This window comes from Silene latifolia, chromosome X (assembly GCF_048544455.1).
Source record: "Silene latifolia isolate original U9 population chromosome X, ASM4854445v1, whole genome shotgun sequence".
NCBI lineage: Eukaryota > Viridiplantae > Streptophyta > Magnoliopsida > Caryophyllales > Caryophyllaceae > Silene > Silene latifolia.
In genome coordinates this window covers 284,257,494-284,277,169 of record NC_133537.1, presented here as the reverse complement: position 1 = coordinate 284,277,169, position 19,676 = coordinate 284,257,494, and the positions used below count along the sequence as shown (strand labels likewise).

The 19,676-nt window shown below is 40.9% G+C and overlaps 1 protein-coding gene across 1 annotated transcript; it reads left to right on the top strand.

Annotated features, from left to right (window-relative positions):
* Nucleotides 1–2,347: 2,347 nt before the first annotated feature.
* Nucleotides 2,348–3,214, top strand: LOC141620226 (uncharacterized). The gene has a single exon (XM_074437152.1). The coding sequence runs from the start codon at nucleotides 2,348–2,350 to the stop codon at nucleotides 3,212–3,214; it is 867 nt and encodes a 288-aa protein (XP_074293253.1).
* Nucleotides 3,215–19,676: the final 16,462 nt, after the last annotated feature.

The window sequence follows — 19,676 nt, the reverse complement described above, 5'->3', positions numbered from 1 at the left end:
ACTTTGAATAAGCTCAAAAAAAAAAAAACAAATAAGCTCGATTTGTTTTACCTTGGTTGTATCATGGTCATATACAACTGGATGTATAATACTATTTGTGATTTCGGTTTGAACATATATGGGTAGGGGAGGACGGATGTGAGGAGGCGGTAAGGGCAGGATGGGGAAAGGGAGATGGGGAGTTACTTGAGTCTATCGAGAGTTGTGCCAAGGAGTTGATTGAGTGGAAGGGAATTAGCATAGGGAGGATTCTTCGGGAGTTGAACAAGAAGCGGCGTTATTTAAAGAAGCTTAATGAGGGTGATAGGGAGCCGTGGTAGGTTAAGGAGAGGCGACGAATTGTGGGAGAGATAAATCAGCTTTTAAGGAAGGAGGAGAGATTTTGGAGGCAGCGGTCTAGGGCGCTATGGCTTAAAGATGGGGACCGTAACACCGCTTTCTTTCATAGGAAGGCGGGGCAGAGGAAGAAAAAGAATTATATAGCTAAGTTGGTGGATAGTAGTGGGCGTATTTTTGACAATACCGCGGCTATATCGACGTGTGCTGTTGATTATTTTCGCGAATTCTTCTCTACAGACTCACCATCGGGGTTTGGGAGGCTCTGTCCAGGGTTGAGGGGCGAGTTACAGGAGCTATGAATGCAATTTTGGGCGAGGAGTATAGAGGGGATGAAGTATTGGAAGCATTGAATCAAATGCATCCGCTAAAGGCTTCTGGATCGGATGGGATGAATGGGCTATTCTATCAAACATATTGGCATATTGTAGGTCCTGCGGTGGTACGTTCTGTTTTAAATATTCTTAATGGGGCCGATATTCCGACAGGTTTGAACTTAACTAATATTATTCTAATCCAGAAGAAAAAGGCTCCTGATAAGATGATTGAGTTCCGACCTATTAGTTTATGTAATGTGGTTTATAAATTGATCTCTAAAGTTTTAGCAAATCGAGTGAAGAGGTTCCTGGGAGAGATTGTGTTTGAGAACCAGAGTGCGTTTACCCCTGGACGATATATTATTGATAATATTCTTGTCGCTTTTGAGTTATTTCATCATATGAATAACTTTAGGAGTGGGGGTGGTCACATGGCTCTTAAGTTGGACATGGCAAAGGCTTATGATTGGGTGGAGTGGGACTTTTTAGAGGCGGTGTTGCATAAAATGGGTTTTGATGCTAGATGGTCTGATTGTGTTATGAAGTGTGTCCGGTCGGTTAATTATTCAGTGTTGGTGAATGGGAAGAGCTCGGAGATTTTCGCGCCTCAACGTGGAATTAGACAAGGTGATCCTCTTTCTCCCTACTTGTTTATATTATGTGCGGAGGTTCTCTCGAGCCTTATGAGGCGTGCTGTGGAGAACGGTTCCATTCATGGAATTAGGGTGGCTCCTGCTGCTCCTACTATTTCTCATCTGTTATTTGCGGATGATAGTATCTTCTTCGTAAAGGCGAATGAGAGGGAGGCTATAGTGGTGAGGGATGTGTTGAGAAAGTATGAGTCTATTTCAAGGCAAAGGGTTAGCCTGGATAAGACGACTGTATCCTTCAGTCATAGTACTACAGTGAGGCGTTGAGAGGCTGTGGCGAATATCCTAGGGGTTCGACAGGTGACAGATCATGATAGGTACCTCGGCTTACCTACAGTGGTGGGGAGATCTAGGAAAGGGATAACGGCAGTGATTAGAGACAAGATTAGTAAAAAGTTGCAGTGTTGGCGGGGGATGCTGCTCAGTAAGGCGGGTAAGGAAGTTTTATTAAAGGCTATTGCCCAATCTATTCCTAACTATGCGATGAGCGTGTTTAAGCTACCTGTTAATTTTTGTGACGATTTGCGATCTCTTGTTTCGAAGTACTGGTGGGGTTCTGAAAATGGTAAAAGGAAGATTTTATGGGTGGCGTGGTCAAGAATGTGTAGGCCGAAGTGTAAGGGTGGAATGGGATTTAGAGATTTTGAACAATTTAATATGGCTTTATTGGGAAAGCAGGGTTGGAGGCTTATGACGGATACGGAGAGTATGATGGTGCGTGTAATGAAGGGGAAATACTTTCCTACTGGGTCTTTTAGGGAGGCGGAGCTAGGGGGAATCCAAGTTACACATGGCGTAGTATTTGGGAGGCACGGTCCGTGTTACAACTTGCAGTCCGAAACAGAATTGGGGATGGGGTGTCGACGCGGGTTTGGCAAGACCCTTGGCTGCCTGGGATGCAGACAAGGCGGGGGTCATTTCGCCTAGGGGTGTGCAGCCGGAGGGGATGTGTGTAGTGGAACTTATGAATGAAGAGGGGAATGGTTGGGATGAGGATAAAAGTGTTTTTTTTGGCAATTATGTAATGATGCATTAGCAACCAAGATGAATATTTCCAAGCGGGTGGGTTCGGTTGATGTTGCGTGTGCACAGTTCAAGTCGAGAACGGAAACGTGTCTCCATGTTATCCGAGGCTGTGGGTGGGTGGATGCGGTCTGGGAGGGGTTAAGGGTGGATGTAAGAGGTGCGGAGGGGTATGAAATGGTAAGGGATTGGATGGAGGAGGCTGGGCGCGAGATGGATGCGAAGGATTGGGTGATGTTTATGGTTAGGTGTTGGGCATTGTGGGAAAGGCGTAATAAGGTTTTGTTCGAAGAGGAGGTTTGGAGGGCGGACATGGTGGTTCAGCGAGTGAGGGAGGTTTTGTGGGAGATGTCGGATGTGGTGGGGACGATGGCTGACCCGGGGGCGTGTGTGGTAGCGGGATGGGCGAGGCCTGAGAGGGGTAAGGTGAAGATTAATGTTGATGCGGGAGTTAAGGAGGGAGTCGGGACGAGTTGGGGCATCGTATGCAGGGATGCAGATGGGAAGATGTTATGGGGAGCGACAATTCAGGCTCGAGTTCTACTTCATCCTACTTTGGCGGAAGCAATGGCTATTTTGTACGGGTTACAGGAAGCTGCATCGAGAGGTATTCGGAGGTTGATAGTAGAAGAGGATTGTGAAGTGGTCATAGAAGATTTGAAGAAGAAAAGGACAGGGAGCAATGATATTTTTCTTGTTTATTACGATAATTTGAATCTTTGTCGTAGGTTTGATGATGTTAGTTTTTCTTTTATTCGTAGAAGTTTGAATAAGGTGGCACATGAGTTTGCTCATGTTTTGCCGTGGGAAGAGGGTAGGCGTAGCTGGGAGGGTGTATTTCCTCCCTCTATAGTGGCTTTGGCTGAAGCAGATTTAAGTAATACTTAGTTTTCTCCCCGTAGGGGATTCAAAAAAAAAAGAAAAAGAAATACACACTACAATTACTGATTTTAAATTTCTGCAGGTTTGCATTATAACTATCAGCAGGAGAAGAAGCAACTAAGGAATTAAACATAGTAATATTAGCAACAACATGACTACAAGTAATCTCAAGATTATGCGAATTCATATAAGATGCTAAAAAAACATCCAAATAAACATAACCCAATCCGCTCTCCAACTCTAAATTAAACCTCGATCCCTTGTTTAAAGAAACGTTAAGCGCAACCAGCTCGAGTCTTAAGATAGTCAGGGTCCTTGTGGGCTGAGCAAAGTCGTTCAAGACATCTTCAGTTAATATTTCCTCGTCCTTGAGGATCTTAACTCGAACTTCTGAGTAATCGAGCTTTATCATTGGGTTTGGATTGTTGACCTTGATCGTAATGTTGAAAAACGATGTGAGGTGGCCGTTGGATGTTAGATTGAAGCCGGTGACCGAGGCATGATCAAGGGTGAAGATTGGGCTCACGGCATGAGCACTATGTAGTAGATGATATAGGGTATGGTACATAAAATTAAGACTAATTTGATAACTTATACCTTGAATAAGTCATTTTTACAAACTTTATACCTAAGATAACTTTTCTTAAAATCTTATACCTAAAATCCTAATTTCTTCAATACTTAATACCAAATCTGAAATAAAAACTTAAATTGACGGTTTCACCCTTACTAATTACTTATCACCACGCTTTGGCCACCATATTAACTCATCCCCGCCATATTAACCCACTAACCCCCACATCCACCGCATCATCTCATCACTAGCACCTCCAGTCACCTTCTTCCGTCGCCGATACCACCACCAGTCACCTTATCCCGTCGGCGTTGCTGCCCCACATATCTATTCCGTTGGTTTTTAGGGTGGGGGAAGGGGTTGTTGGTTTGTTTTGTGTGTAGATGGGTGTTGTGTGTTTGAGTTTTGCAAGGTTCTGTGGTGGTTATCGACATGGGTGGTTGGCGCCCAACGGAAGGGGTCCACAGTAAGAGTTACCGGTGGTGGTGTATGCGGGTAGTGCACTTACAAGGAAGGCGCGCGATTGGGAATTGTTGGGTCGCTGGGGAGGAGGAACGTGGTGTAGTCGTATAAGGAAAGGGTGGCCCACGGTGGTCGTTGATGGAGGGGGAGGGGAAGGGCGGCGGTCGCTGGTGGTGTAGGTGGAGGGCGATGAGTAGCAGAGGAGGGTTGTTATTGTTGGCAGGGGAGGAGGAACGTGGTATAGTCATATAACGAAAGGGTGGCCCACGGTGGTCGCCGATGGAGGGGGAGGGGAAGGGTGGCAGTCGCTGGTGGTGTAGGTGGAGGGCGATGAGTGGCAGGAGAGGGTTGTTGTTGGTGGGTAGGTGCATATGGTAGAAGTGACAGTTTAGGGATTAATATTGTGGGAAATGGTAGTGATTAGTGAATTAGTAAGGGTAAAACCGCTTATTTAAGTTTTTATTTCAGATTTGGTATTAAGTAATGAAGAAACTAAGATTTTAGGTATAAGATTTTAAGGAAAGTTATCTTAGGTATAAGGTTTGAAAAAATGACTTATTTAAGGTATAAGTTATCAAATTACCCTAAAATTAAACATATTATAGTAACTATGATCAACACTATCCAAAAAAGATCCATGTGTTATAGAATAAGAAATAGAGAAGAAATAATAGAGATAACTTAGAGAGATATAAGCAAATAGATTGAGAGAGAGAGAGAAGAGAGTTAGATATTATTCATCTCATATGGGGGTATATATATAGTACATAGATGGAGGATGAATTATAAGCTAGTTACATATATATATGGACTATATTGGATAGAAGCCCAATGGACATCCATACTAATTAATATTTTATAACACTCCCTCTTTTATGTACATTACTGAAGAACATGCCTCATTAAAACCTTACTAAAAAAACCCTGTGGGAAAAAACACTAGTAAGGAAAAAGAGTACTGTAACACCCCCATACACCAAGGTGTCTTACCAAGACCACCCAATGCATGAAAGCGCTACCATCTCGGTTATCCGAGGCAATGAATATCAAATAGACCGTAAAATAACGTACTTTAATAGATAAGTTTAAGTGATTACATAACAAAATCCAAAACAGAGAAAATGATACAACTCTTCCAAATCCAAAACAAACTAAAGAAAATGAAATGACTGACAACACAGCGGAAGACTCTTAAACAACTCGTGATGACTCAAGGCCTGCCATCCCTCGCGCATCCATATCATACATGCTCAATAACTGCTCACCATCCTCGAATGGATCACCACAGTTTTTAAAACAATAAAACGGGGTCAGTTACTGATTACACAATATAAGATAAAGAAATATCAACAATACATACAATCACCCAACTCCGTCACATCTCCAATCATCTGACTAGCCTGAAGGTCTAGTCCTGCCAGATTACGGCCGCAACCAGTAATCCTCACTGCTAGTGGGGGACCGCAGTCGTTCCGACCTAAGCCCCGCTCATCAATACCGAGCGCAAACCCCAGTTCATTAATGTGCACATCCTCCTTGTGGCGGGAACTATAAGGGGTGAATCAAGGGCGTGAAACCACTCCCACAAGTGACTCCACTCAGCCGAGGACGCACCTCGCGAACCACAGACAAACACAACCAACCAACTATACAACAACAATTACCAATTAACAATTCCAATACGATATAGATCAACAACATTAAACAGCCATTAACAATCGACCAACCATCTAATACAATCGGCTAATCAGAAACGTTCCTCTACGAAATCACCTCCTATCAATCACACAATCATACAATTACTCTCTAACAATTACAATACTCCCAAAACCCCCAAAATACCCAATTAGGGTTTCAACTAAAATCAATGAAACGACTTAAAATCATACTAGAACCTTACCCACAATACGACGGTCCCAACGGTGTAAAGAACTTATAAAACCGACGACACAAGCCTTGAGATTTGATTGCAATGCGAAAGAGAGAAGCAACGTACTTTGTTTTAATCTTTATGAAAGTTACAATAGGGTAAAAAGTGAAAAGAATTGACAGATTAAGTTTATATATCTTTCTCGCATTGCTAACAAAACCCGTTAAAACAACCCGTAAAACTGACTTACTCGATCGAGTAAGTCACTTACTCGATCGAGTGCCCCCTACTCGATCGAGTGCCACCTACTCGATGGAGTACACTATTAATTCGTAACCAAAACTCACTTACTGGACAGAGTAAGCCTTACTCTATAGAGTACCTAACAGCACATAAAACCGTAGTATTACAGTCTTCCCTCCTTAAAAACGAACGTCGTCCCCGAAGTTCAAACCCAACCTATAAAACATGAACTCCTAATACTAACTCCACCAACTATGCCTACCTCCACAACATAGCTCACGATATCGTATCAACTACATTATAGCCTCTCGTCACTAACTCCATACACTACCGAATACCATCCACCAAGCAAGATCAACCACCAAACGGAATGTTACATTCTACCACCTTTAAAAAAACTTCGTCCTCGAAGTTTACTCATACTCATAAACATCATCACCCAACTGTCAACACTATCGAAGTATTCTTACACTCATAAACGACATACTACTACAAGCACTGCCAGTACCTTTAATAGTATCAACCACAACATAAATCCATCCATTATTCTACACTAAAGCTTAAACTTCCAAATATACCGCAACATGTACAACCATCAAACTCTCTTCGTCGTATCCTACTTCTCTTAAGATAAATGTTATGACCTTGTAACTCACTAATAGTAGATCCTTAGCTATATCTTCTCATTACCTATAACCTCAAGACCTACAACCAATCCTATATCCAGGGCTCTCTTTCTCTAACAGTTCTCCTACCTAAAATCTTTCTGCACTCCATCTACCCTATACCATAAAATCCTCAGCATAACTACTACCCCAACTCTTCACATTGCCGCAAGATGACATACTTCTTTATACATGCACTTATCTCCACGATCATAACTCATGATCCACAATTGTTACACACACACTCACACTAGGTCCTCAAGTTCTTTTCTTTTATTACCGCAAAACTCATCCGTATCTTAACATGATACTAAGTCCCAACACTCCGTACATACTATCCCGATAAAATTTATAAACCACCCGTAGTTTCCAGTTCAGTACAACACATGTTCCACAAATCACTTGCCACTATTATGTCAACCGATGCCTCCTTTAAAACAAAAGCAAAAGTACACCAACAACCTCTCACAAATATGTTCCATTAACAGAATATCACTATACCATGACAACAACGGAACATACGCAACTCTCTTCCATATCATACTCTAGCCTCACCTCCAAGCCGAAACCGGTAAGAAACATCAATAAACAAACAACAGTCTATATGTTCAAACCGAAACTCGCAGGAAACATCAGCAATCAAAACAACAATCTATTTAACTGGTATACACTTTCGAAAACTCGTCTCATAAGTATCCCGTCTACTCCACCACAACCGATGACGGCATCGCAACACCGCCACTAACAGACGCACCGCAGAGCGAAAATACTCGTATCACAACACGAAGTACCGTGCCCGGATCGCCACCCGAGGCACAACAACCACATCGATAGTCATCGCAACTTATACAATCCAATAAACACCGACTCAGTATAACTTCCTGACAAGAAAACTTCCTTAAAACCGCTTTACTAGATCACAACACAACATGTTATACGGAATACACAGATAATAACCTTACGAATGTCATCCATATTATTACTCATGAGGTCGAAACGTCACACTCACTTACATATATTGAGAATACACATACAAGTATAACTAGCCATGCCAGATCATCCAAATTATCACTTTTGAATATCATCCTATTAGGTTACCGTACCCAACATATATTACGGAACATTCAGATAACAGTTTTATGACTATCGCATTATACCACCACGCGTGAGGTCAGAACCTCACATAAACACTTACACAAATCATAGACCCATAATCGAATCAAACTAACCAATCCTGATCACGTAAGTTACCACCCGATAACGGTTACCTCTCATCCGAGCTTAACTCGTATGCCCCTCATAACACGTTCTTCCATTCGCGTAACCATTACCTCTGACAAATGTAACCATGACATTAATACTCAACTACTAGCAACCGCCTCCTATAACCACATATTATACTCTCTCACAACCATACATATCAATCCGGCCTCTACCAAATCAACCTCTTTAAAATGGCTACCTTTCCTATTAATCATCTTCCTTAACCACTAGTGACACCACCACAACACCACCACTTTTCGTATAACAAATCTCTTACACTCACCTCTAAATATAACAGTTCCTTTCCTATCTTCAGTTAACATCCCAAATAACGAGCATCAAATCCATCAATAAAAATTACCTCAGCATTCATTCCAATTATATCCTTAATTGTATCATCACCTAACTCCCACCAAAATTTCATATCGTGCAAATACTCTACGAACTTTTTACTCCCCTTAATTGCTCGAAACTCATGACTAACATGTCGTCCTGAAATTCCTATATAACCATTAACTCACACCCTCATAATAGTATCCTACATCTCGATGATTCCTTACTTTCATATCGCATAACTCCCGTCAACATTCTCTTAGTTTACTCCTCTCATCCTTTTTTCCTTTTACACTCGATAAAATCAATTAACAATTCAACTCCTTATTCCTTCTACCTAACTCTTTAGTGCTCTGGTTACCTTCTCATTGCTCCAAAACTCAAATCCCATTATTTCGTATCAGTACCATCTTACTCTTTCTTACCATGAATTTTCTCTCATCATGCTATCACTCACACTTGTCACCATCAGTCCACACAATCAGCGTTTACTCTTCAACTAATTTCATTTTTTTCGCCTCTAGAAACCAAAACTCATTTCATACTGTTAATTGCCCATGGAAATCTCACACTAGTTTTACCGCTTGATGATACAAATTCCCAAACTCGGCCACTACCTACACATCGCCGCATAACTCGATCTCACTATACACCATTCCTTTCCATCCCTCTATAACGACCTTCCATCACATATATCCTTAACCAACACAATCCTAGCAATATCCCTCTATAAATCCTTACACATCCCAATTTGCCACTATTCGCATCCCTCATCTCAACCTTTTCATTCTCACGTTCCTTACACTTACATCACCCCTTGCCCATATAAACTTACCTTTACATTACTCGAACTCGCAATTATATCACTCACCACGTATAACAAAACATGCTCCATGCCTCAATAAGCTCATCAATATTCCTTTTCTTTTTCTATTATCCATCACAATCACATATAACTCATGTCCTCCCAACCAAACTCAAACCCATCATAACGTGCTACTCCTTATATCACAAGGTCCGGTAACTTACGCATCAGGACCAACACATATGTAAAACAATGCATAAAGAAGTAAAAGAAAATCTTTGAAATAAATATGAAATGCACGGAGGTAAAAAAGATAAGCATAAGATCAATACAGGGGTCACTAGATCGAGTACAGCCTACTCGATCGAGTAGGTGAAGGTCATAAGCACGTACAATAAATTACCAGGGCTACTCGTTCGAGTAAGGGGTGCTCGATCGAGTACCAAGAGGTGCACTCGATCGAGTAAGGGCTGCTCGATCGAGTACCCGACGGAGTTCTCAGCACTGTCCACTTTTCGTAAAACGGTCATATCTCATTCGTTTCTTGGTCATTTTGGGCATGTGACCAAACGTTAGAATCGTAAGAGAACAAGCTATCACCTCCAATTAGAATCACATCAATATCATATATACATCTCAAGTTATAACAGTTTAAAGACAACTCCTCTATAATCGAGCAATAGAACTATGGATTTTTACTTTCAAACAACTTAAACAACAACCAAGCAAACAAAACCAATCCGATACTCGTAAAACCAGTATCCCTAAACACAGGTTACTATCTACAAAAGCCAAACAATAATATCCATCATGCTCATACAATATTCAACTTATCAATCATGTACTACCCGCATGTTTTTATAACTTTACGTAAACAAAATCACAAATATGTAACATCAAATCCCCTATTCACATGTTACTAACATAACAACATTATAAAATCACTTCCATCATACAACATGCTTAACCATAAACCATCTTATCATGCAACGATTATTCATCTTTTTCCACTAATTCATCCATCATACCACATATTCATCCACCATACTCATCCAACATTTTCATCCAATCTATTCATCCAACATATGCACATGAACAATAGTAAACACGTAGCGATCCCATGACACCCCATAGTGACCGGTTCAAAGTTGTAGGGCGAGTTCGCGACTTTAGGATGTATCCCAAGTCTTTGCATTAGCTCCTAACAACTCCTACCCGGGTTCATTTTAGTTTGACTCTCTATGTTCATTGGGCTCATTAGTTACAAGTTCCAAAATCGTCGCTCTGATACCACTTTGTAACACCCCCATACACCAAGGTGCCTTACGAAGACCACCCAATGCATGAAAGTTCTACTATCTCGGTTACCCGAGGCGACCATAAAAGAACGTACTTTAATAGATAAGTTTAAGTGATTACATAACAAAAATGAAAACTGAGAAACGTGATACAACTGTTCCAAATCCAAAACAAACTAAAGAAAGTGAAATGATTGACAACACACCGGAGCACTCTTAAACAACTCGTGATGACTGAAGCCCAACTATCCCTCGCGCATCCATATCATACCTGCTCAATAACTGCTCATCATCCCCGAATGGATCACCACAATTTTTAAAACAATTAAACGGAGCCAGTTACTGATTACGCAATATAAGATAAAGCAATATCAACAATACATACAATCACCCAACTCCGTCACATCTCCAATCACCTGACTAGCCTGAAGGTCTAGACTTGCCAGATTACGACCACAACCAGTAATCCTCACCGCCAGTGGGGGACCGCAGCCGTTCCCACCTAAGCCCCGCTCATTAATACCGAGCGCAAACCCAAGTTCCTTAATGTGCACATCCCCCTTGTGACGGGAACCACAAGGGGCGAATCAAGGGCGTGGAGCCACTCCCGCAAGTGACTCCACTCAGCCGAGGATGCACCTCGCGAACCACAGACAAACACAACCAACCAACTATACAACAACAATTACCAGTTACCAATTCCAATACGATATAGATCAACAACATTAAAAAACCATCAATAATCAACCAACCATCTAATACAATGTAACCAATAGTTGAGTAGGGAAACCCTACCTAGAAAAGCAATCACTAAGATCATCACAATCGGCTAATCAGAAACGTTCCTCTACGAAATCACCTCCTATCGATCACACAATCATACAATTACCATCTAACAATTACAATACTCCCAAAACCCCCAAAATACCCAATTAGGGTTTCAACTAAAATCAATGAAACGACATAAAAATCATACTAGAAGCTTACCCACAATGGGACGGTCTCAACGGCGTAAAAAACTTAGAAATCCGACGACACAAGCCTTGGTATTTGATAGCAATGCGAAAGAGAGAAGCAACGTACTTTGTTTAATCTTTATGAAAGTTACAATAGGGTAAAGAGTGAAAAGAACTGACGGATTAAGTTTATATATCTTTCTCGCATTGCTAACAAAACCCGTCAAAACAACCCGTAAAACCGACTTACTCTATCGAGTAAGTCACTTACTCGATCGAGTGCCCCCTACTCGATCGAGTGCCACCTACTCGATCGAGTACCCATCAGACAGTACACTATTTCGTAACCAAAACTCACTTACTCGACAGAGTAAGCCTTACTCTATAGAGTACCTAACAGCACATAAAACCGTAGTATTACAGTTCCTCTAACACGCAAACTAATGAGCTGCCTCATTAAAACCTTTCTATGGAAAACCCACTGGGACAAAACCATAGATAAGGAAAAAGAGTACAGCGCGTGCACACTCCCCCTAAATGTTACGTCACTTGTAAAACATCAATATAACTCATGATGTGACAATCTTTCTTGATCTTGGAAATGATCAACTTGATAGATGTCTTCGATTACCAAGAATCGTTGATTCCTTCACAATTCATAAGATGACGATAATTATTCATAACGATTTTTCAGCTTCACTCCAAATGATCTTGTCACTTTTGTAGTTGAATCACTTAAATTTTCTTTGCAGAACATATTATAACAATGTGCATTCATATGATATGTGACTAATTTCTAAACTATATGACATGAAAGAATGTAATGATGTGATACGAAACTAATTCAAAGATGATATACTTAGTCTCTATATGCACATGATGATGATGACTCGATAATGAAAACTGTACAGTATTGTTTTCAATATCCATGATTTGGATGGATTTCAGGTTTATGAGCTCGTTAATAACCATGTATATGTCGACTGTTAAATGGACTTATAAAGTCTTAATTCAATTGCCAATTGAATATTGCGCGCAAATGAGTATCTGTTTCATATGGATATACTTTTATGATCATATACTAGAATTTCTAGAATTGATCTTCTTCATATATTACACTATAGGTGTAATTTAATATGATAAAACTTCTTTTGTTTTACCAACTTTTCACTTACTTTCTCCCGCTAAGGTGGTAAAAACTATATTAAATATAGATTGCAATCATTCACTTGACCACCTTCTAATGCGATTTCTCTTGATAAACGAGATTTTATGAGTGGGCATTATTGTAAGATTTTATAAGATATCTGGGGAGTAGTGTATAATGCAATTGATTATCAATTGGCTGAATAAAAATGTCCAATAATAGAAGATCAACTTGTTCACATAATAAGAATAAAATTGTGAATTTTAAAGGCACAAAATACTTGTATATGTGTTATGCGGCTTTTAAGCCACTGAAGACAATATCAATTTGTACAATTGAACTTACAAGGTCTTTTCTACCTTGAGTACTGTTATGCAACTTCAATGTTTAGATCTTCTAAGTATCAATCACACACAATTTTAGTTTTTGTACTTGCGTGTAACAAAATGTATATGCTATACTCGAAAGAGTAGAATCAAGGCTTAAGAAAACAGGTATAGAAGGGATCCCGATGGCCTCCATTTTACATCATAATTCTTTTATTCATACTTTGAAGCATAGTGATCATATATGTTCAATCATTAGTTCATGTCAACATTTGATAGTAGTTCGCAATGCATTATAATACTCCATAATTGGAGTTGGATGCCTTAATTGTACTGCAATTGTTCACTTTCTTGCCAAATGTAAAGTTGAATGCAAACTTATAGTTAGCTATTATATCATATGTGCAAAGAAATAATGTGGTATAGAGAATATGACATGTTTAGTGTCTTGTAAATTCAAAATGACAAAAAATGATTACTATCCCTTTGGAAATGACGACGAAGTTATTCATTTTGAGAAACCATTAGTTTGTCGTCTTAATAGTGTTAACAATTACTCCGTATGACGAATAATATTTAAGTCTGTGGAAAATTTGAATTTTTATTGAGATAATGAAAATAAATAATATGGGTAAGATTACTCCATAATAAATTAGTCTTCATTTAAATTTATAGGAGAATGACAAGATAGGAGATGGATTCTCACGAAACTTATAAAAGATCATCTTAAATTATTATGATACGAGACCGTCTCACATTAAATTGATAGAATATGGATTAAATTGATAAGGGACCGTTCTCACGTTAAAATGATATGAGAATGTCTCATATTATATTGATAGAAGATCGTCTTAAATTATAATGACGATCGTGTCTCACGTTAAATAGATGTGAGATCGTCTAAAATTAATTAGATAGGAACTCGTCTCAATTAAATAGATATGAGATCGTCTAAATTAAATAGATATGAAATTGTCTCAATTAAATGGATATAAGATCGTATCTAATTAAATAATTAGAGACTATCTTGTATAAATCGATAGGAGACCATCTCAATTAAATAGATATGAGATCGTTCTCACATTAAATCGATAAATGATCATCTTAAATTATGATGACGATCATCCTGCGTTAAATAGATATGAAATCGTCTCGAATTAAATAGATATATAGGAGGACGTCTCAAATTGAATACATAAAAGACCTTCTTGCGTTATAAATACATGAGATCGTCTCACATTAAATTATTACGAGACAATTGAGCAACGCGGGTGCTAATATCAACAGAATTAAGACAATTGAACCAATAAACGAGAACAATAATTATAACCATATTAATATAGGGTGATGCTCATTCATGTACATGATTTACTTAATCATGTACATAATTGACCATTTTACCCCTTTTAACACCCATTTTTTACATTTTACTTCTCTCTTTCAACTTCCTTCCTCCACCTCTCAACCACCACCCATTTGGTCACCATCCTACCACAACCCCTCCCCCATTGCGCCCACCCCACCGACGCCCTCCTGCACAGTTGTCGCTCAGACCGCCTACACATATGTTGGGGAGTTGACCAATTCTCCCATTTAATTCATTGGGGATCAAAGTTTATTAGGGTACATAAATTTGCTTTAGACCTACCATGTCGCACAATGAATCACACATAACATGTTTCTATGTCACATAACTATACCATGATTCTTGATTAAAATCGACTTGATTGATATTCTCCACGTCAATGTTCAATGACCCATCATAGATGTTCAATGAATTAATTAATTTGTATTTAATAAATTTGATACAGAAAATCGATGTGTAATTGATGAAAACAAATTTGTCACTTGGTCAATATGAAAATTATGATTTAATTGATGGATTTGAAAAACTTTTGATAAGAAGAGAAAAAGAGGAAAAGAGAGATTTCTTTTATCAAGAAGGGTATGATCTGGAAAAATTATGAAAAAAAGTACATGATTGAGTAAAACTTGTACATGAAAGAGCAATGACGTTAATATAATGATTGATAAGAACATAAGTGTAACACCCCCATATAACAAAGAGCCTTAACAAGACCTTCCCTAGCATATAAGGGCATCACCATCTCGGTTACCCAAGGTAAGTAATGATCAAAAGTCGATAGAAGAACATTTATAATTATTACAAGTGATCTAACCAAACTACTAAAACAAAAGATACAACTCAACATCCTTATGTGAACTATCTCTGACGTAACTTGCGAAAGCCCCATCCCTGCCAAGACTCCAGCTATCATCCAAGACCTCACCTGAGAGACCGACTGCTCACCATAAGGGATCACGACAAACACAACAAAACAAGCAAAGACAAACCACACAAGGTCACCAACTGAGACAACACATCAACAACCACAAACACTACACAAGTACATAAAACACACACACACCACATCTCCGATCAATCACCATCACCGACTGTCCACTGGACCAGCCCTGCCAGTGGGGGACCGCAGCCGTTCCCATCTAAGCCCCGCTCATCATACTGAGCGATAACCCTGTACCATTAATGTGTACGTCCCCTCCCATGGCGGGTTCCACGGAGGGCGAAACTAGGGCGTGAAGCAACTCCCGCAAGTGACTCTACTCAGCCGAGGACGCACCTCGAGAACCATAGACAATCAATCACAATCAGCTGCACCACAACAACAACAAACGAAACAACACAACACAACACCAACCGATTACCGGAATTAACCAACCACACTGACACTACAACCAACACAACAGATGACATACTAGACAATCAACAAAAACTGAGTAGGCGAACCTACGTTTAGCCAACCGCAGCGATTCCTCGTCCATTCACATAACATCGATCAAACAAGTAAAACCCCTATACAAAACAGTACAACCGCCTATTACTATCATCACAATTCTATAAGAATCAACAATGAAAAAGATGACGATGATGACATACCTACGCATAGAATATCGGCGTCAAGACCGCTACCCGACTCAAGAAATCTATCCCCAAGGCACAAGCATCCTCGAAGGCTCCCATGGAAGGAATTATGGTGAAGGGAATGAGGTAAGGCGACATCTAAGTCTGAAGGAAGGAGGCGGAAATGATTTGCGATTCTATCAAAACACGATTATAAATCCTCACTGAAAAGACGTTACTCGATTGAGTAACCAACTCACTCGATCGAGCGGCCTCTACTCGATCGAGTACCCAAGCTACTCGATCGAGTAGCCTCGACTAGATCGAGTACCACTCACCCCAAGGCCTATCACAACACGAGACACCGCTTGTACGAATTCCCAAAGGCTACAACACGCCTCTAAGGTCGGTCAACGTCGGTCAACGGGTCCCTAAAAGGACAGGTATTCTAGTCTTCCCCCCTTAAAAAGAACTTCGTCCCCGAAGTTCGACTCATCCTCCCCCAAACCACGCGACAAGAAACCAAGGTCGACACCACCGTTTACCCGACACAGGTCAACAACTCTCTAGAAGTATTATCCCACTACGAATGTCCATCAAACATCATCATCGTCAATTTTCAACCACACACCACACACTCAAGTCTCGAAGAACCACTACTTGAATTACTGAACACACAACATGCCACACAACGGTCCTATCACAGATTCCTAACAATGTATGATTCATAGCCGCACAACGCAAAACTACTGATGACAATCCCGCTACTGCTCATGACATCATATTCCCATGATAACATAACGAATGATTACTGAAAATAAGGTATGACGACATGTCATCTTGTTCGACAATTACTCACTCTCACTTAAATATACAATTTCCACAACAAAACTATTAAAACACTTATAAACTCATACTTTAAATGGAACGTAGATACTATAAAACATCACAAACATACTGCAAAATTGTTATAATTAAGGCATTTTCCTTTGCGACATTACTCTTCCCCTCTAAAAAGGAACTTTGTCCCCGAAGTTCACCATCAAATGACTTCCTTGTCCCTTAACCCAACACCTATTTCATTTTATTGACATTACTCATAAACCATCACTAACATCAATTCATATACACACGGTACTTTACTAATGGACACTATGCGATCACAACCCATACAAACGTAAACCATTGGAATTACACACTACTTCACGGACACATACATATATAGATATATCTTGTGACAAACTAGCAGCTTCTCAATAACTTTATATTATACAACCACACGGAAGAAGTGAGAATATTAGAAACGTATTATTCGACCAAACCACGACAGACGGTACGTGCATGAAGCTTACATGGTAACACAAATGCTACTAAGAATGCGTGAATTGCTCAAGTCCCTATCCACCCTTGACATCCGACACCACATAACCATTACTCATATGCTATGGATATGTACATATGCAAATATGAACTTAAACAACATCACTCGCATGCCAAGTTTCCGCAACAATATGTGTCATTGTCCCGTCACACCTATATCTCACAAATTTCACTTATAACTCAAGCACAAGTAAAAACGTGACTAATAATGAGACTAAAACATGTTACGAACCATCAACAACCATGACTAATATCAAAACATCCAAAAATAAAAGCATTCAAACAATTTAAATCTGGAAAAGTGCCTGTAACATTGACACTCGATCGAGTTGGTCAGGCACTCGATCGAGCTGGCCCTACTCGATCGAGTAGCCAGAGATCAGAATACCCCTCCAATAGACACACCTGCAGCTACTCGATCGAGTGGCTTCTGGTCAAAACTACCCATAATTTCAAGCGCAAGCTATATGATCGCATAACTACGAGTCGGGATGATAACCCGACCACAAATCCTGTAAAACAAGTTCAAAACAAGCATGTACGGCCTTATGGCCACCGATACAAACCAAGTACGAAAAAGTACCAACCGAAAAAAACTAATATCCAACACAAATTACAAACATAACAGAAAGAAACAGAGTATCACTCCTGCTGCTGCTGCTCGTCCATCACGACATCCTCATCTCCACCACCACCCGAAGTGCCTGCTCCTGACGCACCAAGACCCGCATCACCACCGGTTCCAGCATCTGGTCTCACGTACCAAGGGGTCAAACCACCGTAAGGGTATGACTAAGGCGCTCCTCATGTAGACATATCCACCCCATAAGAGTGGAAAACCCCGCTGCTGTCCCCGACTCCCCTCCACCAAACCGGATGAGGTCCCGAGGTCCCAATTCCCTGAACATACCCCATCTCATACAAGTTCTGGATCGTCAAGGTAGAGGACACTCTCTCGGCAAGGTAGCTCTCACGCATCTCCGGGGTATCAAAAGAAGGGTAACCAGGAAACGGATACTGTGGTGGTACTGGCTGCTGTGGCTGAGTCTCGGCCACTCTCTCTCGCACTCGGCGTGACCCTCTCCCAATCGTAGGTCGATCCTCCTCATCCCTCACGTTCTCCCCCTTCATCGGCTCAGGTATGACTCGGAGGATCTCCGGGTCGATGAAATACGTTTGCCTCGCAGGACGCGCATCCTCCTCCTCCTCCTCGTCAGAATCGGCAGATATAACTGCCGCAGGTAAAAGCTCTGTCGGTGGGAGGTGCTCAGGAGCTGGTATCTTCATCCAACTCATGCCCCACACCCTCCACGCTAAACTTTCATCCTCCAAGGTTCTCCACCATTTCAGGTCGAGGAAGTAGGCTCTGTCCAAGGTTGGTACCAGGGTGGCTAAAGGGGTGTAGGCCGGGGAAGCCTCAAAGGAAGTTAGCTTCTCAGCCAAACGTGTGGCAATGGCACCACAAATCAGGATCCTAGTGTCAGACGAGGCCATCAAAGCTAAACTGGCACATACTATGGCGGGAGCACTAAAGGTCACTCTCTCAGTCCGCTCGGGGTTAAGGTACGCCATCAGAAGCATCAACTCATGTGAGTTCAACTTACTCACATCCGATCTCACGTAGAGGAGACACGACAAAGCACGAAGAAAGATCTTCAAAGTGATATGTTGCACATCATTGATCAACATGTTACTAGTAGTGGGAGCTGATTTCCCGGTGATACAAGGCATAAGATCACAACCCCACACTCGGTCGCCATGCATCACGAAGGGCTCCTTGGCAGGCTTAGCCAAGCCAAGGTGAGAAGCAAACATGTCCATGGTCAAGACAAAGCCGGTGTTCATGAGGCGGAACTCCACAGTTTGTTCCACCGGCTCGTATTTAAACGAGCTCATGAACTCGAGGGTCAGAAAGGTATACGAGTGCTTCCGTAGGCGATACAGTCCGGTCAACCCCAAGGTCTCAAAGATGTGTCTGACATCGGTCTCAATACCCAGATCATCCAAAAGGGTCGTGTCAATGCAGCGGGTCGGTCTCATCTTACGAGTCTGTAAAGCCACAAACTTCTTTCTTTGTGTAAAATCCACAAATACCACAGACGGGTATTCGGGTACAACCGGGACTACCTGTCCACTCCCCTCCCCGATTTTGGGCTCAGAAGCCCTACCCTCTTACTCTGTCTGGTCCCTACTGTCGGTCTCGGCATCTGTTTCAGCATACAA

Bases quoted from the DNA above. Each gene is read 5' to 3' on its own strand.
- LOC141620226 (XM_074437152.1), top strand. From the start codon at position 2,348: ATGAATATTTCCAAGCGGGTGGGTTCGGTTGATGTTGCGTGTGCACAG.